Below are 26,576 nucleotides of genomic sequence, written 5' to 3'. Positions count from 1 at the left end.
AGACAGGCCCTGCAAAATGCCTGAGTCCAACCCAAACCATATGAAAGTATAATTGGAAAATATTTAACAGAATAAATAAAAATACAGTAGCACTTAGATAATGTTAATATGTGGCTTTCTAAGTCAATATGTGGCCTGTAGGCCTTGTTTCTATTTGAGTTTGATGTCACTGGCCTAGAACCCTGAGGTTTTATGACTGATGCAGAGCCATAGAGCCATGTGTCTCTGAGGTTGAATGTCAGCCCAAATCTTCCTCTTTTTGAGACTTGTTCTCTATCTACTGTCTCTCTAGTCTGCATGGAAGAAAATTCCTTACTCTGCATTTTAAGTACAAGTTTTCTAGGAACAGTTTTTATTAATTTAAACTAAACTTTAAACTTACTTATCTTTCTGCTTCAAAAAAAAAGTATCCAAAGATGGGCAGTTAGTCCATGCCTTTGAAAATCTCCCTTTCACAGGCCATATTGGAATTAACAGTTTATAGTATTTTGTAACAATAGACAAAATTCTGTAGTCAAGAATGAGCAAAGGTTCAGAGTTTTAGTTAACAGGCTTATTAGAACTTAAAACATTGATGCAGATTGAAGAATACTTGTCCTAAAACCCAAATTCTTTTCTTTGAGCACTCCCTGTAAGGCCAGAATTCTTAACAAAATAATTGTGATTATTTCAATATAGTTTCCTTTTCAATCCTGCGCATTTCATTTTATTCATCTAAAAACAATCTTCCTAAAGGGATCCATAGGTTCTGCCAGAGATGAAAGGGTTCTAGGATGCAAAAAAGGTAAAGAACATATACTCTAAGGATGTTCCTTTCTACTTGGTCAGAGATGAGTCCAAGAGACATTTTTTTTAAATGAAGTCATCAAAGACTTCTTCCTTTTAGTCTGAGCATTATCTTAATCTGGTCAGAGTATGAGGAGGAAGGGTATTGCTGTTAGAATCAATAAAGATCATCTAGATTGTCCAGGCTGCCTTAATTCTGTCCTTTGGAAGAATAGAATTCTTCCTTAAACTTTTAACCAATATACCAAAAGAAAGGATTAGTCCTTTGATAAGGGGGGAAAATTACATATTTTCAGAACTGGCAGTTAGACAAATAATTGAGAATTTCTTATCCAGATGTGACTAAAATATTTTAGATGTCTAAGTCCCCAAAATCTAGTTTTAAAAGTGTAATTTTAAAGTGCACTAAGACTTGTTGGACACTGTATATTAACAACGAGTTGTAAATCTGAACATCCTAATAGCCTCCAGTATTTGAAGAATAATAGTATTAGTTCATATTGCTGCAGTTCCTTAGAGTTAAAAAACATTTTATATACATTATCTCTTTTTATCTTACTAGAATCTCATGGACCTCGGAGCTCAGCCTTTTAATTCCAAGGTCAAGGATAGTACAAAGATTATTCCCATTATGCAAATTGAGGCTCAGAGACACTGTGACTTGCCCAAGATGTGGAAGTTAGAAACTGTCAGGATCAGGATTTATAACAATCAAAAGGAATATCAGTCCCTGAAGCGCCTCCCTAATAGAACTAACGTAGTTCTATTAAAATAAAAGACTTACGTGATTCAGCAGTCTTATCATTGTGGACATAGACTACAACCAATACATTCTTGGCCATCTTTTTTTCCATCAGTTTGCCCCAGAAGGTTCACATAACATTATGGGGACTAGCTTTTTCCTGACATTGGTAGGACAACACGTAGGGTGAACACTCACTATATTTTGCTTTTTTCATATGATTAATCCATTTTCTTTTTTGATAATGATAATCTTTTTTTTTTCTCTTTGGACTTCTTTGTTACGTGCTACATCTTTCCAGTACCCATCATGAACTTCTTTAGTGTTCTCTGAATGATGCACTGATTTTTAATTCTTAGGTGATTATGTTGTTCCATAATGATTTGCAGAAATATAGAAATAATAGTAGGATTAAAAATAAATGAAATATTTAAAAGATGGACTTTAGTTTCTGAGAGAAGTTTGGGGTCATTAAGGGAGCATTGCACCTTTTCAGAGGTAATCTAGTCTACTCTTCTCCTGCTTTTACTTTGCCCAACTTGTGTATTTGCAGTATGTGTAGAAAATGTATCTACTGATGGATCACCTCCATTGACTGTCACCCAAAATTGTATGTTATAATCTAAACAATAAACATTCTTCTTCTACATGTTTTTTCCTGTGTGAATGATGAAGCCAGTTTCTTTTGAGTAGTTAGACATCTCATCCAGGAAGTTTGCCATTGTTTTGAAGCTTTATGCAACCAGCATTTCATCATGAAGGATCTCACCATGTATATGAGAGCCCTTAGACTATGCTCAGTGTCCCTCATCATAGTCTTGAATATCTCTTTCTGGCATACCTGTCCTTGTTTTATATCTTACCTAATGATAATGTTTAGAGGGTCATTGGATAAAATCATCTCTGTTTTGTTTTAATTGTGCTATATGGATAGGAAAATGGAAGAAAGCTTTTTTTTACATTTCTTTTATTTCTTTTTAGTTTTTAACATTCATTTCCACAAAATTTTGAGTTCCAAATTTTCTCCCCATCTCTCCCCTCCCCCCACCCCATAACACCTTGCATTCTGATTACCTCTTCCCTCAATATGCCCTCCTTTCTATCACACCCCTCCCTTCCCTTGCCCTCATCTCTCTTTTATTGTAGGGCAAGATTGATTGAAGAAACTTTTAAGGGAGAATTTTGCTCAAGTGAATCTAATATTTTCTTATAAGCAATAAAAAATAATATTATCAGTAAACCTATGTTCCAGGAGCTGTGCTGAATAGGGGAGAATACAAAAAAAGGCAAAAGACAGTACTTTCCCTCAAGGAGTTTATAACCTAATGAAGGCCTGCAGAACCTGCTGCAGGTGTTAAGTGGCCCTTGGGAATGCCAAAAGATTGGGGAGGGGGCGCGGAAAAATGTGGAGGATGTATTCTTTTCAATTTTTTTCTGACTGGCAATGTGAAATCCTTTGGCAGGCTGCAAGCAGTCTGCAGCCTTAAGCAGCCCAGGGGCTGCAGGTTTTGCAGGCCTGATCTAATGGGAGAGACAGCATAGAAACAACTATATCTAAGCAAAATATATACAGGATAAGTTATAGATAATTAACAATGGGTAGGCACTACTAGAACTAAGGGGGATTGGGGAAGGCTTCCTACAGAAGGTGGGATTTTACCTGAGACTTGAAACCAGGGAAGCCTATAGTCAGAAATGATAAGTGAGACACCGTTCCAGGCTTGAGGAATAGCCAGTGAAAATGTCGAGAGATAGGAGATGGACTATTTTGTTTGAGGAATGGCAAGGAATCTGTTTCTCTGGAAGTCAGAATATGTGATGGGGCATAATGTATAAGAACACTGGAAAGAGGGGAGTTGGGGCAGATTATAAAGGGCTTTAATTGCTAAACAGAATTTTATATTGAGTAGGGACTTGACACTTTGGTAGTATCTTGTAGTATATTTTTCATTTGGTTGTGTGATGGTAAACTGATCCACTGTGCAATGAAAGCTTGCCTATTTAACTAGTACCTTCGTGATGGTTTCAGTTTGTGGGTAGCTTATTCTTATATATAAATGGAAAAGTAGATGTATTGATCAGCAGCAGTTGGTGTTTTCTTGGCTGCCTTTTTTGGAGTATTTAATGGGGTCTAAGATTTTTCCATGTTTTTGGTATGTTGACCTCTTTCAGGTAGCTTGTAAGATGATCCCTCAGTGCCCTCACAGTTGTATTGCTTTTAGCATGGTTCTTTCCTGTGTACATTTGGTCTAATTCAGCTTCATCTTCTTTGATTTCTTTAGTACCATTTCTGCCTTTTTATTTTCTTGGACCAGGATGTTAGAGTTCAGTTGTCAGGATTCCGCTGTACTTGATTTGCAGATCTTTTCTATTTTTTCTTTAGTAGTTTGCCCTGTTTTCATTCTTAAATGTTTTGGATGGAACCTTGCTTAGTTGAGTTTCTCCTTTTTTCTTCTCTACTGCTTCTCACTGTTTTATGAGGTGATAGTGCTCTTTAATGGTTTCATCTTTTGCCTTTGTATTCCCATTTCTTAGCACAATGCCTGGAAAATAGTAGGCACTTAGTAAATACTTGCTGATTGATAATTTATTATCTACTTATTTTTACAAATAAGCTTATATTTTAAATTGATATCACTCTTGGGTGCCATATGTTTGCACTTATCAAGCACAATACCTTAATGGATGTTGACCAAACTGCTTTGTTTAGATTATTTGGATCTTCTTATTAGAACAGTTGATTTACTTTGGCTAAACTTCCATGTAAAATTGTTGTAGTCATTGTCTGCCTTTTCTTCTATCTCCCATGTTCATCATGAATAACAAAGAACTAGATCAGGATAGAGTTGTTCTCAGTGTACAGAACTTTCCCCCTACATTTATTGTTTCTTCTGACTTTGCACTGTTTTGATTTTTGCACTAACAAGTGGGTGGTCTGTTTGTACATGAAATAGCTGCCTCAGGAATGACTCCCACATCAGTAAAGAATGAGTCATTTCCTGTTATAATCGATTTCTCTTGTGATGTCATTTGATGCTTGCCATATCCAGCCCTTTTTTTCTTAAAGTATTCATGTTGCATAATCATGAGGCTTTTGTGTAGTTAGTACACCCCGTCTTTGAGCTCTCTCATTCTTTGTTCCTGTACCATATTTTCCAACGTAACTTCTCGTTGTCCTATCCTCTTCCTGCCTTTACATTGATGTCTTCAAGTATCAAAGTGTATATTGACTTGATTTCTCTTACCTCTTCATCTTTTACAACATAATATACAGTTATTTTTCTGGTGGTCTTTTTGCGAGCACTTATCCTAAGCACTGCAAAGTAAGAATGTCTTCTGATGTAATATTTTTTTGTTGCCTTGAGACCTATCGTAAAACCAATTCAACCAGCCTCTTGATTTGCTTCTCCAAGAGAACCTGTGAACCCTCTTTCCATTCATCAGCAACTCCTTTCTGCTTTTTGTTTTATAGTAAGAACTACAAAAGTGATGGGATTCAATTCCTTCAGTTCCACTTGTTGGTCATTCAGCAGTGGGCCTACATTTACCATCATCTAAGTTAAAATTTATAGATGGTCTAAAAACTTTTGTTTTTGGTGTTCCCAGCCCCTCATCTACCACTTTGTCACTGTTACTGCAATTACTTTAAGGGTGCTAAGGGCCATTTTGCATTTTTGTTTCATAGATTTCTATCATTAATTCCTCACCAAGTGAGGCATGTTTACTTGGGATGGGCCTCTCTATCCATAGCTAGGCAGATCTTGAGAAAGCAGACTTACTCTGTTGCCATGACCTTGCTTGAAGTCACTCTATCATGGTGGAACCTATCTGAACTTGCATTCTGCTTGCAAAGCCTTTGAGATTCCCGCATTTTGATTATGTATGATGAAACATTGGAGTAAGAATTTTTTTGATGTTTGTTTTTTAGAGATCTAGTTATATTAAAGATGAGATTATTCCTTCCATAATCAGTTTTGTATAGTGAAAAAAGTACTGGATTTGGAATCAGTAGAGACATGGAATCCTTGCATAGCCACTTTCTAATTGTGTTATTGTAGTCAAGTTGTTTACACTCTCAGCCTCAGTTTCCTCATCTGTAAAATGGGCATAATAATTGCATTATCTACTCCCACAGTCTTTTTGTTAGGAAAATACCAGTATAAAGGTGCACTTATTATTGTTGTTGTTATTCATGGCTTTGAGTATCACTTATCAGATCATAGATTTAGCTCTGAAAGGATCCTCCAAGGCAAGTTAGTCCAACCCCCTCAATTTATAAATGAAAAATCTGAGGCTTATCCCATAGTAACATGGATTTTTATAAATCTAGAACTGGGAAAAGAGCTCAGGGATTATCTAGTCCAGCCAATTTATTATATACATGAGGAAACTGAAGCATAACCAGGGAGTGATATGACTTGTGTATGGTAATGCTGGTAGTGTGAGAATCAGGATCTTCATACTGTGCCATACTGCCTTCCAGTTGCATTATTTTTTTTCTGGGGGCCGGGGTGGGGGGGGGGGGAGCATCAGTTGTGGTTAAATGACTTGTCCAGGGTCTCACAGGCTGGATTTGAACTCAGGTCCTCCTGACTGCAGGCCCAGTGCTCTATCCACTGCACCACCTAGCTACCCTCCACTTCCCACCCCCCAAATTAGTAGTTAAGTGGCTAGTGTGGGGAGAAAGGTTAGAACAGGGATTCTTAATCTCTTTTTGTGCCATGGACCCATTTGGCAGACTGACGAAGCTTATACCCTTTTGCAGATTAACGTTTTCAAAAGTATAAAATAAAATACATAGCAGATCAAATGTTAGTGAAAGTAAAGGTGTAGTTTTTTTTTCTCATCTAAGTTTGTGTATATTCTGAAATCTATTCATGGACCCATTGGAGATTTTGGGATTCCAAGTTAAGAACTTGTGGGCTAGAGGATATTTATCAACTTGATTGAAAGGGAAGAGGAAACTGGACTGCCCCCAAATGATCTCTTCATCTTTATTTTTCTTTTCTTCTTCTACCCCTCTTTTGTTCTGGTAGAGGTCAACTGGTTCTTTCCCTTAAAACTTCAGAACACTCAGATGTTCAGCTGGATCCCCAAATGCCAGAAGTTCTCCTGGAAAGAAATGTGATAATTTGCAGGTCGTGGAATGCCTAAAAAGGCTCTCTCTGTTTCCTTACGGCTCCTTCCCTAAAACACACATGTGTTTGTACACATGGACACCCACCATTCTTCACTGTCTCCAGTGTCAGAGAACCAGATACTCTCAATAGGAAGTGATACTGGCTGTCTGAAAGAGAAGGGCTGGAACAAATGTTTTCCTGACTCGGGCCCAGCCCTGCTTTTGTACAGAAGACTTTCCTTTCTGAAGAGCAGATGAGCAGTAGAGCTGTTTATGGGCCATTGTGTTGAATGATTTAAAAGGTTAGTTGTTTATAGCTAGAGTGAGGGTGACTTGCCTGTATTCATTTGCATTTAGCATAAAATAATTAGAAATATGAACTCTGCATGTTTAAGAAAACATTGTTCATGTTTCTGAACAGCAGGGGATGCCTGTTTGAACTGGACTCCATTTCATGCTGCAAAACTTTAATTGGGCCATCCTCAACAATAAACAGATGTCAGAGTGAGTTAAAAAAGGAATGTCCTGGGCAGGCTTCGACTGCTCCTTACAAAATTGTCTTCTGATCTCCAAACCTAATATCAGAAACAGACAGAACCTGGACTCAGGTTTCAGATCTTGTTTAAAGGACAGACGTTGACTGAATTGAAAAGTGTTAGATTTAGAAAAGCTGAAATTATTTAATTTTTTGGAAAGGTAGAGAGGAGGTGAAAGAGAAAGGAGAATGTTCCTTCTTAAATAGAAATAAAAAGCAGCAGTACATTGCCCCATTATAATAGGAGCTCATGATTATTTAAGAACAATTCTTTCTTCCTTATATTTATTTTTTACAGATATAATTATTTGGCATTCATACTTACTACAGTGATCTCTGAAGCATGTGCTAAGGAGATTTAGTGTTAATATTAATTATAAAGAGAAAAATCTCAAGAACCTAGGTTATGTTGATCTACTGATATTCAGTAGTACACATTTAAACAAGCATTTCTGATTAGGCTTGAGTTAACCAATCCATCTGTTAGTCAGTAAATTAAAAATTCTTATGTATGACACCTCTTGACACTGGGGATACAGTTACAAAAGTGAGTATGTCCCTGTCCTCAGGGTACTTACGTTTCTTTCACCAGGTGTATACATATTTACAGAATACATACAAAAAAAATACATGAAGAGGGGAATGGGCAGACTGAAATTATTGAAGAGTAGATAGGGCACTGGGCTTGAATTTAGGAAGGCCTGGATTCAAGTCTAGAGAGAGAGACAGAGACCGACAAAAAACCAGATAGGTAAAACAGTGGATAGAGCACCAGTCTGGGAATCAGGAAGGCCTGAGTTTAGATCTGGCCTCAGATGCTTTGTGAAGCAGGGCAGCTCACTTAACCTTTGCTTGCCTCAGGTTCCTCATTTTTAAAGTGGGGAAAATAATAGCACCTTCTTCCCAGGGTTGTAGTGAGGGTAAAATGAGATAATATTTGTAAAGCACCTTAGCAGAGTGCCTGAAACATAGTAAGTCCTATATAAATGTTGTTGTTGTTTAGTTGTTAGTCATGTCCAACTCTTCATGACCCCTTTTGGGTTTCTTTTGGTAAAGGTACTAGAGCGGTTTGCCATTTCCCTCTTAAGCTCATGTTACAGATGAGGAACTGAGGCAAAGAGGGTTAAGTGACTTGCCCAGGGTCACACAGCTAGGTTATATGTCTGAGGCCAGATTTGAACTCAGAGGAATAAGTTTTCCTGACTCCAGGCCCAGCACTCTATCCACTGTGCCACCTAGCTACCCTATTTAAATGTCAGCTGCTATTATTGGTAGTAGTAATATTAACTTTTACATATACATGTGTACATATCTGTGAATATCCACTTTTGGATTAGAGAAACTAAGGCACACAATATAGTTAAGAAGTGAGGCATACTCAGATGAAATCCTGTCTCTTGACATTTAACAGCCATGTGACCAAGGACAAATCAGTTATCCTCATCTTTAAAATGGGCACAACAATGTCTGTCCTTAGTACCTTACAAGCTTGTTCTGAGGCTCAAACCTTAAAGTGCTGTGTTAGTGATTATTATTGGTGGAGCTTGAACTAGAACTTCAGTTTCCTATATACTTGTCCAGTGTTCTGTTATTTAATATTTCTTTGTCTCTGGACAAGAATAAAAATTTGATTCTACATCTTAAAATAATCATTGCAGTGTCTCAGTCTAACTGATACTTCAGGCATATATAATCATACTAGCAAACAAACAAAATGATTGCCTTATTTTCCTCCCCACGGTACTGTGTCATGTTTTGCTTTCTTTATAGAAAGAAATCCAAGCCATGAGCCAGTGCAGCCATCCCAACGTAGTGACCTATTACACCTCTTTTGTTGTAAAGGATGAGCTTTGGCTGGTTATGAAATTATTAAGTGGAGGTAAGTTGTTTGTATTTGGGGGACTGTGGGACATAGAGTTAAGATTTTTCCTTTGTGTGGCATGTTAACTGTCCAGTGAACCTTATTGTGGCACAGAAGTAACCCTGGGTTCTTGAAGCACCAACTTTGAACATCTTGCCAAGCTGAAAAGGCTGCAAATGCAGTGGGTTGGCAGTGGATTCTTAAGAGGTTCACTATCAGAAAGTTGCCCACTAGGTTATGATTTTTTTTCTTTTGACCATAGCAACTCAAGAAATTCTCTGCTGAGGGGTACAAGGATTGTGATCTGTGTTTATTGAAAAATATCTTCACTGAATGAAACAGTAGCTCCATAAAGAACTTCAGTTGTGTGGTTGTGACCAGCAGAGCTTGAATGAAGTGTTGTGGTATTGGGAACTGACAAGGACTTTGACTCTTCAGATTGGAGGGCAGTTTTTCTTGATGGATTCCTCACATCAGTACCTTTTCCATATACCACCCTCTGGTTCAGATGCTGAGCTCCCATCCCCAGGAAGAGAGAACATTTTAGATTGCTTCAGCAAAGCCAAGCGAGTGGTAGCAGGGTATATGTAATTGCTGGGAAAGACTGAGCTAAGGCCCCCAGAGAGGAAGCAGGGAGCTGTCCAAATTTAAAAGAAGACAAAGTCAATCTTGGATCCAAAGAGGCCCAGAAATGAAATCAACCAAGGAGCTGTAACTTCCTTGGATCTACTTTGGCAGACTTGTGGAGAATCCAGGCAAGCCTAGCTCAGCTTTGTTCTGGGTTCCAGCCAGTCCTATTAGTCATTGTTTCCTTGAGTGCTCGCTTGGCTTGCTAATTTTTTTTTTTTTTTTAAGGGAGAAAAATAGAGGAGAGAGAAACTCTGTCAGTGCATCTTTGGATGCAAGATTATCTTGACTCTGGTTAAACTACCTTGCAAGAAAATCTGGAGGATTCTCAAGGGCCTGCGACTGAACAGGATCACATACCCTGTCCAAGTCTCAGGTTTTATCTCCTGACTTTACTTTTCAGTTTGCCTTTTTATTTTTAATCTCATAAAGCAGGTTTTACTGAATAAAAGTTTCATTAAGTCACTTCCATTCCTTTTCTTATTGCTCTTTGGCCTGACAGAAAATTCCCCACCTCTCTTAATAAGTAGACCTTTTTATATTGGATTTTGGGTACAAGAAAAGTCAAGCAAGTTTCCACAGGTAATCCTGTGAATGCAGACTGATGTGGAAACGTATTCATTGTTCTGTTTCAGCAAAGCAGGAAATTATTTTGTAAGCTTGATGGTATAGTATTGTCATATACAAAATTCCTTTGGAATTTGGCCTTTCCCTCTCTAAATTATCAGAAAATGTAGTTTAAAAGAACATTTCTTTCTGAGGGGAAAACCTTGTTGATTTGCTTTTGATAGACTCTTGATTGAGAGGTGGATGTTGGCTTAATGCAGTAATGTCTGATGGGGAGACAACATCCTCACAGTTAATCATTGTAGGATGTAAGCCAATTTTAGGGCCTTAAAGAAGCCATTTGTTAAGTCCTCAGAAATGCTCAACCTCCAGGTAATTACAGCTATTATAAATGACCTGGAGGTACTGAATATTAATTAATGTGTGTTGAAACCTGAGTTGTACGTTGCCAAGGGATATTGCTCTGTTTACTTTAACATTGTATTGAATAGTTTTCCATTATTAAGACTGGTATGTTAACCTGTTCTTTTTCTCAGATGTATTCAGTGATGTGTTGATGAGCCACAAAGAAAATAGCCCTTAGTTTGCCAGTGTTGGTCCTGAGGTAGTGGGCTACCGTTTTTTCACCTGTGGCTTCTGGCTCCCATAATTTTACATTGAGGAGGAGCTATATGGCCCTTCCTCTCTTCAGCTTTCCCCTAGCTTTATCTTTTAGTATTTTTCCTCACTTTTGTCCTATTTGAATCCTGAAGCCTTTCCATCATTTAGGAATGGAGAAAGAGCCTAATGCTTCTATCAGTGAAAGCTGAACACTTGATGTCAGGAAAGACTTCCCAATCTTTCTGTCATGGGAAACTCACTGTCTTCCTGAAGCAGCCATTGGACAGCTCTGCTTGTTAGGAATTTTTTCCTTATATTGAACTAAAACCTACTTTTCTGAAACTTTTATGCTTTGCCTTTAGTACTGCCATCTGGGATCAAGCAAAATAAGCCCAAGAGCCTATAGAAAGGCCTTATTAATTTATATTTTCTTAGTTTAAATTTAAAATTCTTTTGAAATATGTGTGTGTGTTTGAATTCACAATGAAGAATGTACTGCTTATGTAAATTTAGAAATCAGTCTTACTGCTTAATTTTTTCAGTTAAAATTGAAAAAAAAATCAGTGGTTTTATGTTTTTTTTTCTCCCCCACTGCAGTCCCTTTCTTAGAATCTGCTGCTTCCATAGAACTCTCTCTTACACCAAAGAAAAACAGTTAACTGTTGAACAAAACCAACTGACACAATGTCCCTGTCTTGACAGTGGATACAAGATTCCACATCTGTAGTCTACCATCTCTCTGCTGAGAGGAGGGAAGGGTGTTTCATCAGAGGCCTTCTGGAATCAAGATTTGTCATTACATTTAATATAACTTTTTAGGGATTGTTTTAATTTATATTATTGTCATTATATACTCCCTGTTTTGTTTATTTCAGTCTGTATTAATCCATACTATCTTCATTTGAGATTCTCTTAAGTTTGGACAAACTTTTTTCTTTTTAGTAGAGCACTGCTCCGAAAAGGCAAACTAAGGTAATTATTTTTAAAAAGTTATACTTATCAATTTAGGTTCAATGCTGGATATCATAAAGTATATTGTCAATCGAGGAGAACACAAGAATGGAGTCCTGGAAGAATCAATAATAGCTACAATTCTTAAAGAAGTTTTGGAAGGCTTAGACTATCTCCATAGAAATGGTCAAATTCACAGGTATGAATATTTGTAGAAGTTTTCTTACTGAGATAATTATTTAAAGATTATCAGAGTAACTCATACCATGATAAGTTTAGGGACATTTCTAGTTTTGTTATCTGTAGATCATGTAAGGAACCATTGTTTTTCAATTTAAATACTTAAGGAAAAATCTGGACAGTCATTTTGGGTGAAATATATTGACCCACCATCTACTTTATAATTTTGAGGTGCTGGTTTATTTTAGAGAATATTGCTTTGGGAATTAATTTGAAGGTAGTATACATCTGAGATATAGATGTAAACACATACATGTGATTTTTTTTTTTTTGTGAGGGGAAAGAATGTGTTAAACTCTTTAAATTTAGACTTCTTCATTTCACTGCTACTTCTGTTGGCTTTGTTTATTTGTCCAGGGCTTTGATGAGATATACAATCAAGTTTTCATTAAAAAGTTAGTTTTCGGACCATAAAAGTATTGATTGTCTTATAAAAAATCTGCAGTGTAATGCTTGGGTAATATCCTCTGGGTTCTTTTGTTTTTTGGACATTCTTTTTATTTTTCAGACTGGAGTAACAGCTTCTAACATTAATGGGTATTAATGGGGTATCGGGGGTAATTGGGGTATTGAGAGGGAAAAGGGAAAGACATACTTGCTAGATCTCCCTCTTTTAAAATATAATACAGCAGTTCTCGAAAGAGCACTGGGAATACCCCAGGGATTCTGCTGATGCCTTTCTGTTTTGCTGGTAAAGTTTAATCTAGTGGGTGACTATACCTGATCCAAGGTATGATTAGAGGGTTTTTTTTCCCTTCCAGAACCATAAATGAATTTATGCTTTGTAGCATCTACTGTTATTTTCTGCAACCAATTTTTTATATTTCACCATCCAACTTGTACATTTTCTTTGATTAAAATTTTTAAAAAATTTTTCCCAATTGCATGTAAAAACGTTTTTAACCATATTTTCTTTATGAGAGAACAGTACTGCTGTGATGCTAGGACAATTCATCTAATCAAACACTTGAGAATAAGGAATTGAAGTGTTGGAATGAATAAATTATTCTTCCTTCTTGGTATTGATAGTGAAAAGACATATGCCCCATAATCAGTTTCCACAGAGAGCAGAAACTGATATTGGATTCTTTGAAGAATATTTTGGAATTGTTCTCAGAGGCAGGTGTGAATGAAGTTAGCTTTAAAGAGGTAGCATTTTGATGAGAGACATCCTGATATAATGACTTGAGGGCCACCCTTGAAGTCAGGAGGGACCTGGGTTCAGGCCCTACTTTTGACAGAGCTGTGTGGCTTGGCAAATCCCTTAACCTCCTGGTGGTCCAGGCAGTTTTTTAAAACTGTCTGGAGGTATTGTCAATCTATATACCAGGAGATCTCTACACTGATAAAATGACAAGTCTGTTTAAAAAAATTAAAAGAAAAACCCACCCCAAAAAACATATCAGAGTGCTTCATAAGGCAAAAACATCATGAGTTTCAGGTCTGACTTCATTACCAACATGCAAGACTTTGTTTGCGACTTAAATCTAGTTAATGACCGAATATGAAATACCCTAGTTATCCCAGTATTGGTCACATTTCCTAATTTACAAAATAGTATTTGTGAAGTGCAATTCAAATTAGTAATATTTATCTTTTAAAAAATCTTCTTGAAGAAATGTATATAACATAATATGTGTACTTTGTAAAATTAACTTCTGATTTATTTCTGATAGGGATTTGAAGGCTGGTAATATTCTTTTGGGTGAAGACGGTTCGGTACAAATAGCAGGTAAAGATTATAAATCTAAATTTCATCATTTGTTTATACAAGGGCATTCTTCTCTACAGTTTCTGGGAGTTTTGATTTGTTACTGAGAAATGAATAAGTGCATATAATCTATTTTCTCCAGATAGTGTTCAACAAGTCCTGATTATTCTATTTATAGTTTCTTTGCAATACTGGAGCCTGTGGGACATACAGTTTTTAACTTTTGTCTTGATGAATTCATGCCAGTTCCTTCAACAAATAATATTGTTTTGGCTAATAGCATTTTATTTAAGACAAATTATTCTGTCCTAGTTTTTTATTGAGTTTTGTTAGGCTTGCTAGACTTTTGGTTGAATAGTGGACACTGATCACTTATAGAAAGAAGAGATTTGCACAACTTTGAAAAAAATATCTACTTTAAAAATCATTCCTAGTCTTGATGATGCTGAAAGTTCAAAAACTTGGTGACAAAATAAAGACTCTTTTTGGAAGGTATTGACAGGGATTCTCCCTTCTGTTTTTAATGCCTCTCCTTACTCTGAGATCCTTCTCAGAACTACTTGTAATAAATATATAGATAAATCTTTATTAGCTCCCAGGTTATGACCACTAAGGAAAGTGTATTACTATGGAAATTCATTCACCTTGATTGTTTTTTATCCACAAATAGTGCTGAGAATATTTATTGAGCTCATTTGGTTTCATTTGAGATGAAGATATAGTTGTTCCATTTTACAAATGAAAAATGCAGTAGAGATTTCTTTAACTTTCCCAAATTCCTTATCTACCATGCTAAATCAAATCAGAGTTTTTGACCTTTAATTTACTTTTGTATCTATGGTTTGCCTGATCTTGAGATTTATAGGTAGATAGTATAGCTCTATCAGAAATCCACCAGGCTCATTGGGAATAACCACACTAGTCTGTGAGGTTTTCTTTTGACCAGTGCTTGCTTGCTTTCTCCAGGGACCAGATAATTTTTTGCTGATGTGAGTATTTTAGGGAGGCTCCAGTAAAGTTACGACTGTGTACAAGACCTAGGGCATAAGGTCATAGACACAGAGCTGGAAGGGTCATATGAGGAAACTGAGGTCTGGAAAGGTAATTGACTTGGTCCAGGTCACACATAGTAAGTAGCATAGCTGGGATTATAACTCTAGGCTTGTGAGTCTGCATTCCATGTTCTTTCCACTACTTTTTGTTAACCTCTGATAAGACTTCAGGAAGAAGATTTTGATAGACATCTGCATGCCTGAAGGAAAGTATTGACTTTCTCCTTGCAAGAAGGAATTTTTTTTTTTAATAGGCAGGAAGGGAAATTGGAAATTTTGTGAAGCTGAGCATCTGATTCTTAGGAAGCCAACAACAGAAAATAACACAAGTAAATTTCTTTGCAGTTATTTCCATCCTGAATGAGAGGTTTTATCCTAACAGTTTGTTTCGTGGTTTATTTGCTGTTCCTGAGGCTGCCTAGCTAAGCTCCTCATTCACTTAATCCTCCACCCCAGGTACTTATTAGCCTTCACCACAGGAGCTAGGGACAGTTAAGAATGTTTCCATTGATCACCTGAAAGCTGAGGATAAATTTTTGGACACATTTTAAAACTCCCGGCCCCAGTGTTCCTCCTTTTCTTAACTCAGGGCTGTCTCTACATTAGCTGTAGCCTTAGCGCTGACCTAAGTTTGTATGGATTCCACATGTTCTGTAGGTTGGTGGGTTCTGAGGGCATTTATGAGCTAATAAGAGGGCAGCAGATGCTAGTTGGGAAACCAGAAGAGTTAATTTGCTGTCGTTCATCTTGCTTTAAGTTGATAGTGAAGTATAATTGATGTTCCTGTTTTTATAAAGAAATGACCACATCTTGATAGGAGGATCACAGGAACCGTATTATGTCTTTGCAGTAAAGTGGCCTATCAGTTGCTGTCCTTTTAATGTCTTCTCTATCTGGCAGTCATTTAATTCCATTAGTCTTATTTTAATGATTTGGTTTTCTTGGCTATGCCTCCTATGAGTTTTGAACAGATTGTCCTTTTCCAATTTAGATTCTCTGAGGTTAGCTATTCTTGAATCTTTTTCTTCCATAATACTGGTGTTTTGTTAGGCCATGGGTATGTGCCACATACCAAGAGGATGGTTGGTAGGAGGGGAGTGAGGGAACATGGAGGGGTCTGGGAAGGGAGGGGGAAGATTGTCTCTCATTGTGTGTACATATGGCATATATCTTGTAGTAAATATGAGCACATGTTATAAACAAAAGGATTTTTTGGAGGGGCCCTTTTCTAGTGTCCTAAGGTGAGAATCACTTGTAAAATTCAATTCAGCATACATTTATTAAGCACCAGTTATATGTCAGGAACCTTGTAGGTGATGTGGTTACAAAGACAAAAATGAAATAGTCTCTCCTGTCAAAGATCTTGCTATATCATTCTGGAGGGACACAACACATATACAATTAACCTTAGTACCAGGGAAATTGAGAGAATGACCTGTAGCAGCTAGGTGGGTGGGGAAAATAAAAGACAGCTTCACGGAAGGCACCTGAATACCTGAGTTGAACCTTGAAGGCAAACGAGGTGCTGAGAGGTAGAGATGAAGGTGATCATTCCAGGCATGGGAGGTGACTTGTGTTACTCAGAGATGGAAGATGGAGTATCACATTTGGACAAATGCTACAGTTTTTAGGTTTGGCTGGGGATCCATTTTGGAAAGGCAGCATCTTATAGTGCACAGAGTGCTGGAGATATAGTCAGAGGACCTAGGTTCCAATCTCACTTTAGGGGCTTTGGAACTAAGCAATGTTAGGAAATCATTTAACTTCTCTGGGATCCAGTTTCTTTAGCCATGAAAATGTGGGAGTTTGATTCCTTCTAGATCTAAATCTACAATTCTGTGGATGTAGAATTCATGGAAGGTGGTACTTTGAGATAAAGTGAGAGGGATAGTTGGGTGCCAGATTGTGAAAGCTTTAAGTGTAATTTTTTTTCACTTTTTTGGCAATGAGAAGCTCTGTAAGATTTTTGAGCAGGGCAGTGACATAATCAGATTGATGTTTTAGGCTATCTGAAAGCTATGAGGAGGATGGATTACAGAGGGGAAAAGTTCTAGGTAGAGAAACCAATTATGAAGCCATTCCAGTGTAGGGGAGAAGTTAAGAGCTGAACTTAGGTGGTGTGTATTTTGGAATGGAGAGAAGGGGAAGGAAAGGAGTGGGGTTAAAATGGCAAGAGTTGGTGGCTGGTTGGCTCTGAGGGGTGAGGGGAAGAGGGCAGAGCACAGAATGACTGACTCCAAGGCTGTGAACTTGGGTGACTGGGAAGATGATGGTTCCCTCAAAAGAAATAGAGAAGTTTCAAGGTAGAGTAGATTTAGGGTGGAATATAATAGATAATAATAGACATAATAAGATAATAATTTCATATAACTGATAATAATTTTATATATATTGCCATTAAGATGCCTATGGAACATCCAAGAGCAGGTAAATCACTGGGCAGAGATTAGTCCTGATTATACAAATTAGACAGTTATCTGCATAAACTGTATGGTCATTCTTGGAGATATTTTCAAAGTAAAACTTTAGGTTTTGCCATCTTAGAGGTTATCTTCCTTTCAGCTTTTTTTTTTCCATTTTCTTTCTTGCTCTTGAACCAGATCCTCAATCCCAGGAGAAAGACAGAGAGAGTGAAGGGTAAATGCCAGCAGAAACCCTTGCCAAGCCATGGACAGAATGGAAGACCTTAGGGGAGGAAAGTTAGCATATTTAATTATATAGGGAACAGTGCAGACTTTGTATGTAGATAATCTGTGTATTACACAGTTCCTAATTGTTGAGATGAAGTATGTTCAGGTGTCTGCTGCTGTAGCAGGTCAGGAGGACACAGAGCTCTGTAGTTAGGCTAAAAACAAAGGAGCTGGATAGCTTTCAAACACTAATAGCATTTGTAATTGTGCAAACAAAAATAATCTGGGCCATAATTAGATCTTCTGCATCTGTGCATAAATTGATCGCCATCTGGTTCAGGGAACCTACGCCACACCTTTTCCATCTTCCATCTCTTCCACTGCTGTTGAAGCATAAAGTGTTGCACAGGCACTGGTGAGGTAGTGGGGGGAACTGGGGAGGGGGAGGGACTGGAGCTGTTCCGAGGAGAAGCACTTCTCTTGTGAGTCATCATCACATGCAGAACTATACTGAGGAGCACCATGGGTCTAATCAGTGCAGAATTTTTATGTCTGATGCACATGGCCCCTTCTTTGCCTTCCAGATAAATAACTTGATTAGACAGTGTCAATAAAATTAATAGCTAGCTCTCACTACTGTTCTCCAGAAAGAGAAGCCATTTTAGTCATATCCCTAACATAGTAAACACTGTCTTTTTCATATAGTGCTGGGGAAAGGCAAAAGTCTTAGCATACCTTATTTGTGCACAAAGGTGAATTTTTGTTCCAGACAAATAATATAAGAAAGGCCGTAAATTATAAAACTGACAAATTATGTCCTATAGGAAACTTTTTTTTAAGTGGATTCAGTTTTTGGATTTCCTTAAATAGTGGTTTTTTCCTGGAAAATTTTAAATTTGATTTGATTTACCACAGTTATTTTCATTTGTGTTTAATCAGCCAATGTTGATTTTAAAAAAAGTTGTTCACACATCCAATACCTGTATAGGAAGAAGAAGATCATTACTCCCTTCCACTACTGTAGAGTCTATTTATGAATTTCCCTTCCATAGTTTTTAGTATAGTTGGGAAATGAGAAAAGAAGGTAACTTAAGCTAGGTTTAACATTGCTTTGAAAACGCCTCGGGCTAGCATAGGGAGCTAGGGACCCTGGGGGAGTTTCAGCAGCATCTCTCTGTTTGACTTTAATCATATTCTTAATGCCACACATATTCTCTTGGCACCCTCACATCCCAGGCATAAAATGGAATGGGAGTTTGTTTTTTTAAATTAGTAGGATAGTTATATTCAGTGAGGCGAGGTTGTGTACCCAGATTTTTTTTTTCCCCTTGGTATATTTTCAGATTCAGCCTATGTGTTGAGTCTTCCATGACTAAAGCTTTTACCAGTAACACCTGCTAAGACTTGACTTGCCTGGAAGTAATCAGGCTTTGTGCTTCGTCCTTAAGAACCCAAAGGGAGGTAGATCTGCTGACTGAGTGTTATTCACAAAACCACACGGTGCTCTGCTTTTCACTGCTTTGGCATGGACTGAAAGAGAGGAGAGCACTGTAAGAAGAAAGGCACATCTTGGGTTCTTGAAAGAAGCTATGCAGTCAGGTTCTGAAAAGCAGTATCCTTTTAGGGAGCTGGGATTGAGATGCAAGAAGTCCAATCCCAGGGATATTCTGTATAGGAGGCAGCTTCAGCCTAAAGTCTGGCTGCACTGGGAACATGATTCTCCTGAGGGTTCAGAAATAGGTGATTAGTGCCTGTGTTTGTTGTGGTGTGCACAGAGGGCAGGTGTCTTTCTTGTTTCTTTGTCTTTGGGTAGGTGGTGGTGGTGATAGCATGTAAGTGGGAGAAATTAAGTAGACCGAGAACTAGAATTCTGGACACTTTACTTCAGCCTCAACCCCTTTTTCCCTTCAGTTGCTCAGTGACTGCCTGACTGGCCACACCCCACAGATGAGTAATTCAGGTTCAGTTTGCTGTTAAGAGGTTACTACCTGCTTAGAGCTTGAACTTTTCATGAATATCTCTTATTTATTGTGCTTTAAATTTTCTTTACGGAACAGGGGCCCTTTTAAGAGGGCTTAAGTCAGGTGGAGAATTTGTGGCCCTGTAGGTCCTTGGGTTTGACCTATAGATTGAATCCAAGTTTTACAGAACAAATTATTGTAGTAAGGGGATTTGTTCTGTGAAGTTTGGATTCAGTCAAAGGGCTGCACTTGAGAACCTAGAGGGTCATGTGTGGTCTTGAGGCCACAGGTTTCCCATTCCTGGCATAGGCAGTTAAAACCAGCCCATTAAAAAGGTGGAATTAATTGATTGCCTACTGTAAGATTCTGTAGGCAGAGGCTGTCAAAATGTCAGGTTTGATGGCATCAGATTTTTAGGTTTTTGCTTAAGGCATGCATCGACATTGTTGAGTTTTGTGCTAATGGTTTCCCACTAGTTTGGACTTGGAAGTTAAGTTTTTCATAACCTGGACACTAGATTCTCTGGCCTGGTTGCCATGACATGCATAAGACAATAGATTTTACACATTAGAGATTGGAAAAATCATTTTTAATGGAAATAAACAGCTGAAAGTTGCTTCTGGGAAGAAAAGGGACAAAGAAAGACTAGTCTTGAAATACCGTGAAGATTTAAAAGCAGCTCTTCATAGCTGAGCCAGGCTTAGTATTAGGCAAAGTAGGCAATTGCCTACGACTCAGCAGGCATGAAAACACAATGAAGTGCATTATGTACTTCTTTTTGTGAGTACTTATTTTAATCCCAGATAATTCATGCTCTTCATGGCATTTGGGTATTTATCTTGCATTAGGTCAAATCACATGTAGAGCAGTGAAGGAGTGGACATAAACCTCAGTGGCCACAATCTTCAGGCCTTGCCTGGGGTAAACAAATACAAACCTCCCAACTTTGCTTGGTGGTAAAGTCCTGTGGTCATGAGATAGTATGTGGGAGCAGAGAGTTGTATGTAAAAATGGAAGGGACTGTTCTGAACAATTCCTTCACACCCCAAATAAGGAGATGTGTTAGAAAATTTGCAAACTACGGTTTACAAAATTATGTAATCCTCCTAAATGAATGCCTCCCTCACCCTAGAAAGTGCAATTTTGATTCCCCTACTAACACATACCATTCCACCCCTACCTTATTAGTTCCCTAAAACAATCTGAGGCTTTATGATTCTTGGTTTGATGGCTAGTGTTGAAACCTGAGTAGGAAGGGAGTATGTAGAGAAGACCTAAAAGGGAGAGGGAATTTGTCTTTCTCAGCTCATGGTTTACAGCTATGAGTATGATCTCTCAAACTCTGCTGAAATTTCAACACAATTTTTCTGAGCATATTAAACCTCTTGCCCTACCTCTCTTTTAATACATAATTCCTTCATAGTGCATTAGATTCCCTAGCTCTGAAGGCCAAGTCAGTGATTGTGTGCCTTTTATTGTCAAAAGGTAAATAAATGTTTAGGAGATATAGCTAGAATTTTAGTGGAGAAAGTATTTTGTTTAGTCATTTTTTTCAGTCACGTCCAACTCTTTGTGACCCCATTTGGGATTTTCTTGGCAAAGATACAGGAGTGGTTTGCCATTTCCTGGTGAGGAGGAGAATTCCTGCTCCTTTTATAGATGAGGGAACTGAGACAAACAACGTTAAGTGACTTGTGCAGGGTCACATAGCTAGTAAGAGTTTGAGACTGGTTTTGAACTGAATCCAGGGCTGGCACTTTTAGCCACTGTGCCACCTGTTTGCCTGACAAGAGAGCACATAAGCATTTGATAAAGGATAAGGCACATTATGTTGAATATGAGTTCTATTACAAGATCTAAACCATTACATATTTAATTTTATTCTTTAAATTTTATTTGTTTTTAGTTTTCATCATTCACTTCTATAAAATTTTGAGTTCTAAATTTTCTTCTTCCCCTTCCACTCCCCCCTCCCCAAGATGGTGTGCAACCTGATAGCATATATACATGTACAATCGTATTAAACATATCTCCACATTTGTCATGTTTAAAGATTTAGAACCAAAGGGAAAAACCATAGAAGGAAGAAAAAACAAAAGAGAAAATAGTATGTTTCAATCTGCATTCAGATTCCATAGTTCTTTCTCTGAATGTAGATAGTATTTCTCCTCGTGAGTCTTGTGAAATTGTCTTAGATCCTTATATTGCTGAGAAGAGTTAAATCTATTGAAGTTGGTCTTTGCACAGTGTTGCTGTTACTGTATACAGTGTTCTCCTGGTTCTGCTCACTTCACTCAGCAACAGTTCATGTAAGTCTTTCCAGGTATTTCTGAAATGTACCTCCTCATCATTTCTTATGGAGATAGTATTCCATTACAGTCATATACCACAGCTTGTTTAGCCATCCCCCAACTGATGGATATCCCCTCAATTTCCAATTCTTTGCCACCACAAAAAGAGCTGCTAAAAATATTTTTGTACACGTGAATCCCTTTTCCATTTGTATGATCTCTTTGGAATACAGACCTCGAAGTGGTATTGCTGGGTCAAAGGGTAGGCACAGTTTTAAAACCCTTCAGGCATAGTTCCAAATTTTCTAGAATGATTGGATCAGTTCCCAACTCCACCAACAATGCATTAGTGTACCGATTTTCCCACATCTTCTCCAACATTTATTATTTTCCTGTTTTGTCATGTTAGCCGATCTGATAGGTGTGATGTGGCACTTCAAAGTTGTTTTGATTTGTATTTCTCTAATCAATAGCATTTTTTCATATGATTTTAGATAGCTTTAATTTCTTCCTTTGAAAACTGCCTATTCATATCCTTTGACCATTTATCATTTGGTGCATGACTCATGTTCTTATGAATTTGACTTACGAATTTGACTCTTGATTGTGTTTGTCCTTCGTTGCCAAAGAAGATCATGCCATCAGAGAAATGATGACATGACTCACGCTTGACTTTGTTTTGAGTGAGGGAGGGCTATGCAGGTCACCAGTCTCACTTTTCCTCTAGAGTCATCTGAATCCAATGACCAGATGTTCATCAGGATGACTGGAGATGACCCAAGAAGCACTGGGAGACCTTGGGCCCTTTAGGCCAAGGTCTTTGTAGGTACTCACTTAGGGTGAGGTAGCACCCATTCATTGAATAGGCCTGTTTAAAAAGTAGCCAGGACATGGCCCCTTTAATGAGGCCAAGAAAAAGAAACACATCAGGCTGGGAGGGAAACAGCAACAGTTACTATTGATAATCACTCTAAAGCTAGGAGGGTCCTGAAGGGCCCTTAGGCAGGGGCCCATTGGCCCAGTTTCAGAGTGAAGTAGGTTTAAGGTTTGGGATAGAACAAGACAGGATAGAACAGGAGAAAGGGAAGGGAAGGGAAGGACAGGCACCAGTAAAACCCAAGTCAACCGGGCATCTTTTGGACATCCAAATTTACAGTCCTTTGAAGAGGAGAGGGAAGGGGAGGAGGAGAGGAGGAGCTGTTACCTAGCTAGCTGGGTCCCCGTTCAGCCAGCTGCATCTGCTCACAGGATTGTTCCTCCTTTGTTGCCAAAGAAGACCATGCCATCAGAGAAATGATGACATGACTTGCCCTTGACTTTGTTTTGAGTGAGGGAGGGCTGTGCAGGTCACCAGCCTCACTTATTTCTCTAATGGCATGGTCTTGTTCAGCAACAAAGGATGAACACACACTATGAATTTGACTCTATGTATTTTACAAATGAGGCCTCTATCAGAGACACTGGCTGTAAAAATTGTTTCCCAGCTTTCTGCTTCCCTTCTAATCTTGGTTGCATTGGCTGTGTTTGTGCAAAACCTTTTAAATTTAATGTAATCAAAATTATCCATTTTGTATTTTATAATGTTCTCTATCTCTTGTTTGGTCATAAATTCTTCCATTCTCCATAGATTTGACAGGTAAACTATTCCTTGCACTCCTAATTTGCTTATATTCTTACCCTTTATATCTAAATCATATACCTATTTTGACCTTATTTTAGTATATGTGTAAGATGTTGGTCTATGCCTGTTTTCCAGTTTTCCGAGCAGTTTTTGTCACATAGTGAGTTCTTGTCCCAGAAGCTGGAGTCTTTGGGTTTATAAAATAGGAGACTACTATAGTCTAACTACTGTGTTTTGTGTAGCTGATCCATTACACTGATCCACCACTCTGTTTCTTAGCCAGTGCTAAGTAGTTTTGAAGATTGCTGCTTTTGAATACAGTTTTAGATATGGTGTGGCTGGGCCAGCTTCCCTTGTATTTCTTTTCATTATTTTCCTTGATATTCTGGATCTTTTGTTCTTCCAGATAAATTTTGCTAGTGTTTTTTCTAGCTTTTAATAATTATTTTTTGGTAGTTTGATTGATCTGACATTAAGTGAGTAATTTTAGGTAGAATTGTCATTTTTATTATATTAGCTTGGCCTACTACATGAGCAACTGATATTTTTCCAGTTATTTAGATCTGAAATTATTTGTGTCAAAAGTGTTTTGTAATTGTGTTGATATAGGTCCTGTGTTTGTCTTGGCAAGTAGACTCCCAAATATTTTAATGTTGTCTACAATTACTATACGTGGAATTTCTCTATCTCTTGCCGCTGGACTTTGATATATATAACATATAATATATATTACATATATACATATTTTACATATATATATACATTTTTGATATATATAACATGTAGAAATGCCAGTGATTTATGTGAGTTTATTTTATATCCAGCAACTTTTCTAAAGTTGTTAATTATTTCAAGTAGTTTTCTAGTTGATTCTTTAGGATTCTGTAAGTATACCATCATATCATCTGTAGGAGTGATAGCTTTGTTTCTACATCGCCTATTCTAATTACTTTAATTACTTTTTTCTTCTCTTATTGCTTTAGCTCACATTTCTAGGACAAAATGGTACTAGTACAAAATTTCTAGTACAAACTGGTGATAATGACCATCCTTTTTTCACCCCGATCTTATTGGTAATGCTTCTAGTTTATCCCCATTACATACCATTACATATTTTAAAGGCTGAAGATAATCAGTCTTGCACATGAATGTTTTCCAACTCTGACTATGATTAGTTTTTCCTTCAGCTAATAAATAAATGAATAAAAAAATTAAGAAAGTCCTGAAACAATGGGCAGGAATTCAGAAGCCTTCTGCATACCCAGAAAAACAATACAAATGAAAGTTACAAAAACCCAGGGCATAAATTCTTTTAAAGGTGTGTCAAGTTATCTGTCTTAAAATTTATTTATTGTACTTAAAAGTTCAGGGTAACGTTAATTATTCGTTCTTACTTTTCAGTTGAAATGGTTTCCTCCATGTAATTCTCTAAAAATGACAAGGAATTCCCTGGGAGAGGGGAGTGAGTACTATGTGTGTTATTAAAAGGTAATAAAATAAATGAATGGACTTTCTGCATTTTAGGATTTTGAAAAATGTTCTCACTTAATAAAAAAAAAAACCTCTGACTTGTATCAGGAATGTAGTTAATTTCAGAAATTCAGTTTTTCATTGCACTTTTAAACCATTGGTGAGAAAACTGGGTGCTTAGATGCTGTTATTAAGATCACTCCTATCCATAAGCAGCTGCTAGCAGCTGTCTAAAGAACAACTTAAGTCTTGGAGGATGAGTCCCAAGGGTGTCAATCAATTGCCCTCCCACCCTGCTGGAATTTTACCTCTGTGAACGCATTTATAAGGGGCTTAATCCCAAAGGAAGAGGCAAATACTTTTCCTGTCCCTGTGGTGTATTAGATTATATTGATAAGACTTGTTTGGCAAAATAAGTTTTTAGTTTGTAGGAAAAGCAATATAAGTTGTTGAGCTGTTATCATATTAGTGAGTATATTCAGCTTATTTTCTATACCCCAGTATCTAAAATCATTCTAATCTTGAGTTTAAGGACAGTAGCTCCTCCTTGGAAAAGGTGCAAATGTAGAGTTTGAAGAGGATCTCTGTGTATCCCTGTGTTGTCTCCAGGGAAGACTCTCCTATGTGATATTACTCTTTCTCGTAGCTTGAGTCAGGCATACATCACATTGTGGTTAATCGTAGTGCACTCCCAGCCATCTACTCCAGTGCTGGGGACTCCTTCCCTCTCAGAAACATTTGAATTCCTTAAAAGATGCTTTTAGATCTGATCCATTTGTAGACATTACCTGCTCTGGATCCTTGTTATCCATCATCATCTTTTTTGCTTCCAGGAATTTACTGGTGCCTGGCTTATAGTCTTCCCTTTTTACCCAAGACCTCACTGTTGTACCTGAGCACTTAAGTCAGCCACCAGGCATTTATTGAGTATCTACTCTATGTTCCAGGCACTCACTCTTTATGTGGTACTGAGGACACAGAGACAGAGATGGAGTAGTCCTTGTCTAGAAGAAACTTACACTGTTCCCTCAGACACCCTAACCTTCCAGTTCTTCAACTGTCTTTACTTAAGCTATCACTCAGAATGGTTATATTCTTGATTTAATCATTGCCTAGGAAGACTTGAGTTCAAATCTGGACTCAGATGCTTATTAGTTTAAGAAAGTCACAATCTCTGCCTCAGTTTACTTAACTGTAAAATGAGGATAATAATAGTAACTACTTCCGAGGATCAAATGAGATATTTGTAAAATAATAAGAGCTTAATAAATGCCTGCCTTTCTGTCACTATATTGTAGAACTTCTAGAAATTCTCCTTTGATCACAACCTTCTTATTTCATCTCTCCCCCAGATTTACTCCTTCTGAGCCTAATCTTCATCATTAGGACCTCCTGTCTGTTCTGAGTCTGTTGTCCCTGCACTAGCCTTGCATTCCTCCCTCCACAGTCTTGAACCTGGGGTTGACTTGGGGGTTGACCTGGGGTTCAGTTCTGCATCATACTCTACGTTTTTAATTTTTATTTTCACTTTAGCCATGATTTAAAGAAGAATTAGAGCTAATAGGAGGAACCACAAGAAAGAAGCAGCGAAACAAAACAACAAAAGAAAAGGAGAGCAAATAGTCTGCTTCCATCTGCATTCAGCCTTCATAGTTCTTTCTCTGGATGTGGATAGCATTTTCCATTGTGGGTCTTTTGGAGTTGTCTTAGATCCTTGCATTGCTGAAAAGAGTCTGTGAAAGTCTGTCACTGTGTTACAATGTTCTCCTGTTTCTGCTTCCTTCACTTTAGTATATCAGTTCATATAAGTCT

At 37.7% G+C, this 26,576-nt stretch overlaps 1 protein-coding gene across 9 annotated transcripts in view; it reads left to right on the top strand.

Moving 5' to 3' along the window:
• Positions 1 to 26,576, top strand: part of STK39 (serine/threonine kinase 39) — a 320,433-nt gene that overhangs the window by 98,122 nt on the left and 195,735 nt on the right. For all 9 annotated transcript variants that reach the window (XM_072612215.1, XM_072612214.1, XM_072612213.1 and 6 more), the window contains 3 exons: positions 8,953 to 9,061; positions 11,846 to 11,987; positions 13,705 to 13,760. In XM_072612215.1, coding sequence (XP_072468316.1) covers positions 8,953 to 9,061; positions 11,846 to 11,987; positions 13,705 to 13,760 — 307 coding nt within the window. The remainder of the gene's footprint in view (positions 1 to 8,952; positions 9,062 to 11,845; positions 11,988 to 13,704; positions 13,761 to 26,576) is intronic.

Source organism: Notamacropus eugenii, chromosome 5 (genome assembly GCF_028372415.1).
Source record: "Notamacropus eugenii isolate mMacEug1 chromosome 5, mMacEug1.pri_v2, whole genome shotgun sequence".
In the NCBI taxonomy this organism is placed as follows: Eukaryota; Metazoa; Chordata; class Mammalia; order Diprotodontia; family Macropodidae; genus Notamacropus; species Notamacropus eugenii.
This window is presented reverse-complemented; position numbering and strand designations above follow the sequence as displayed.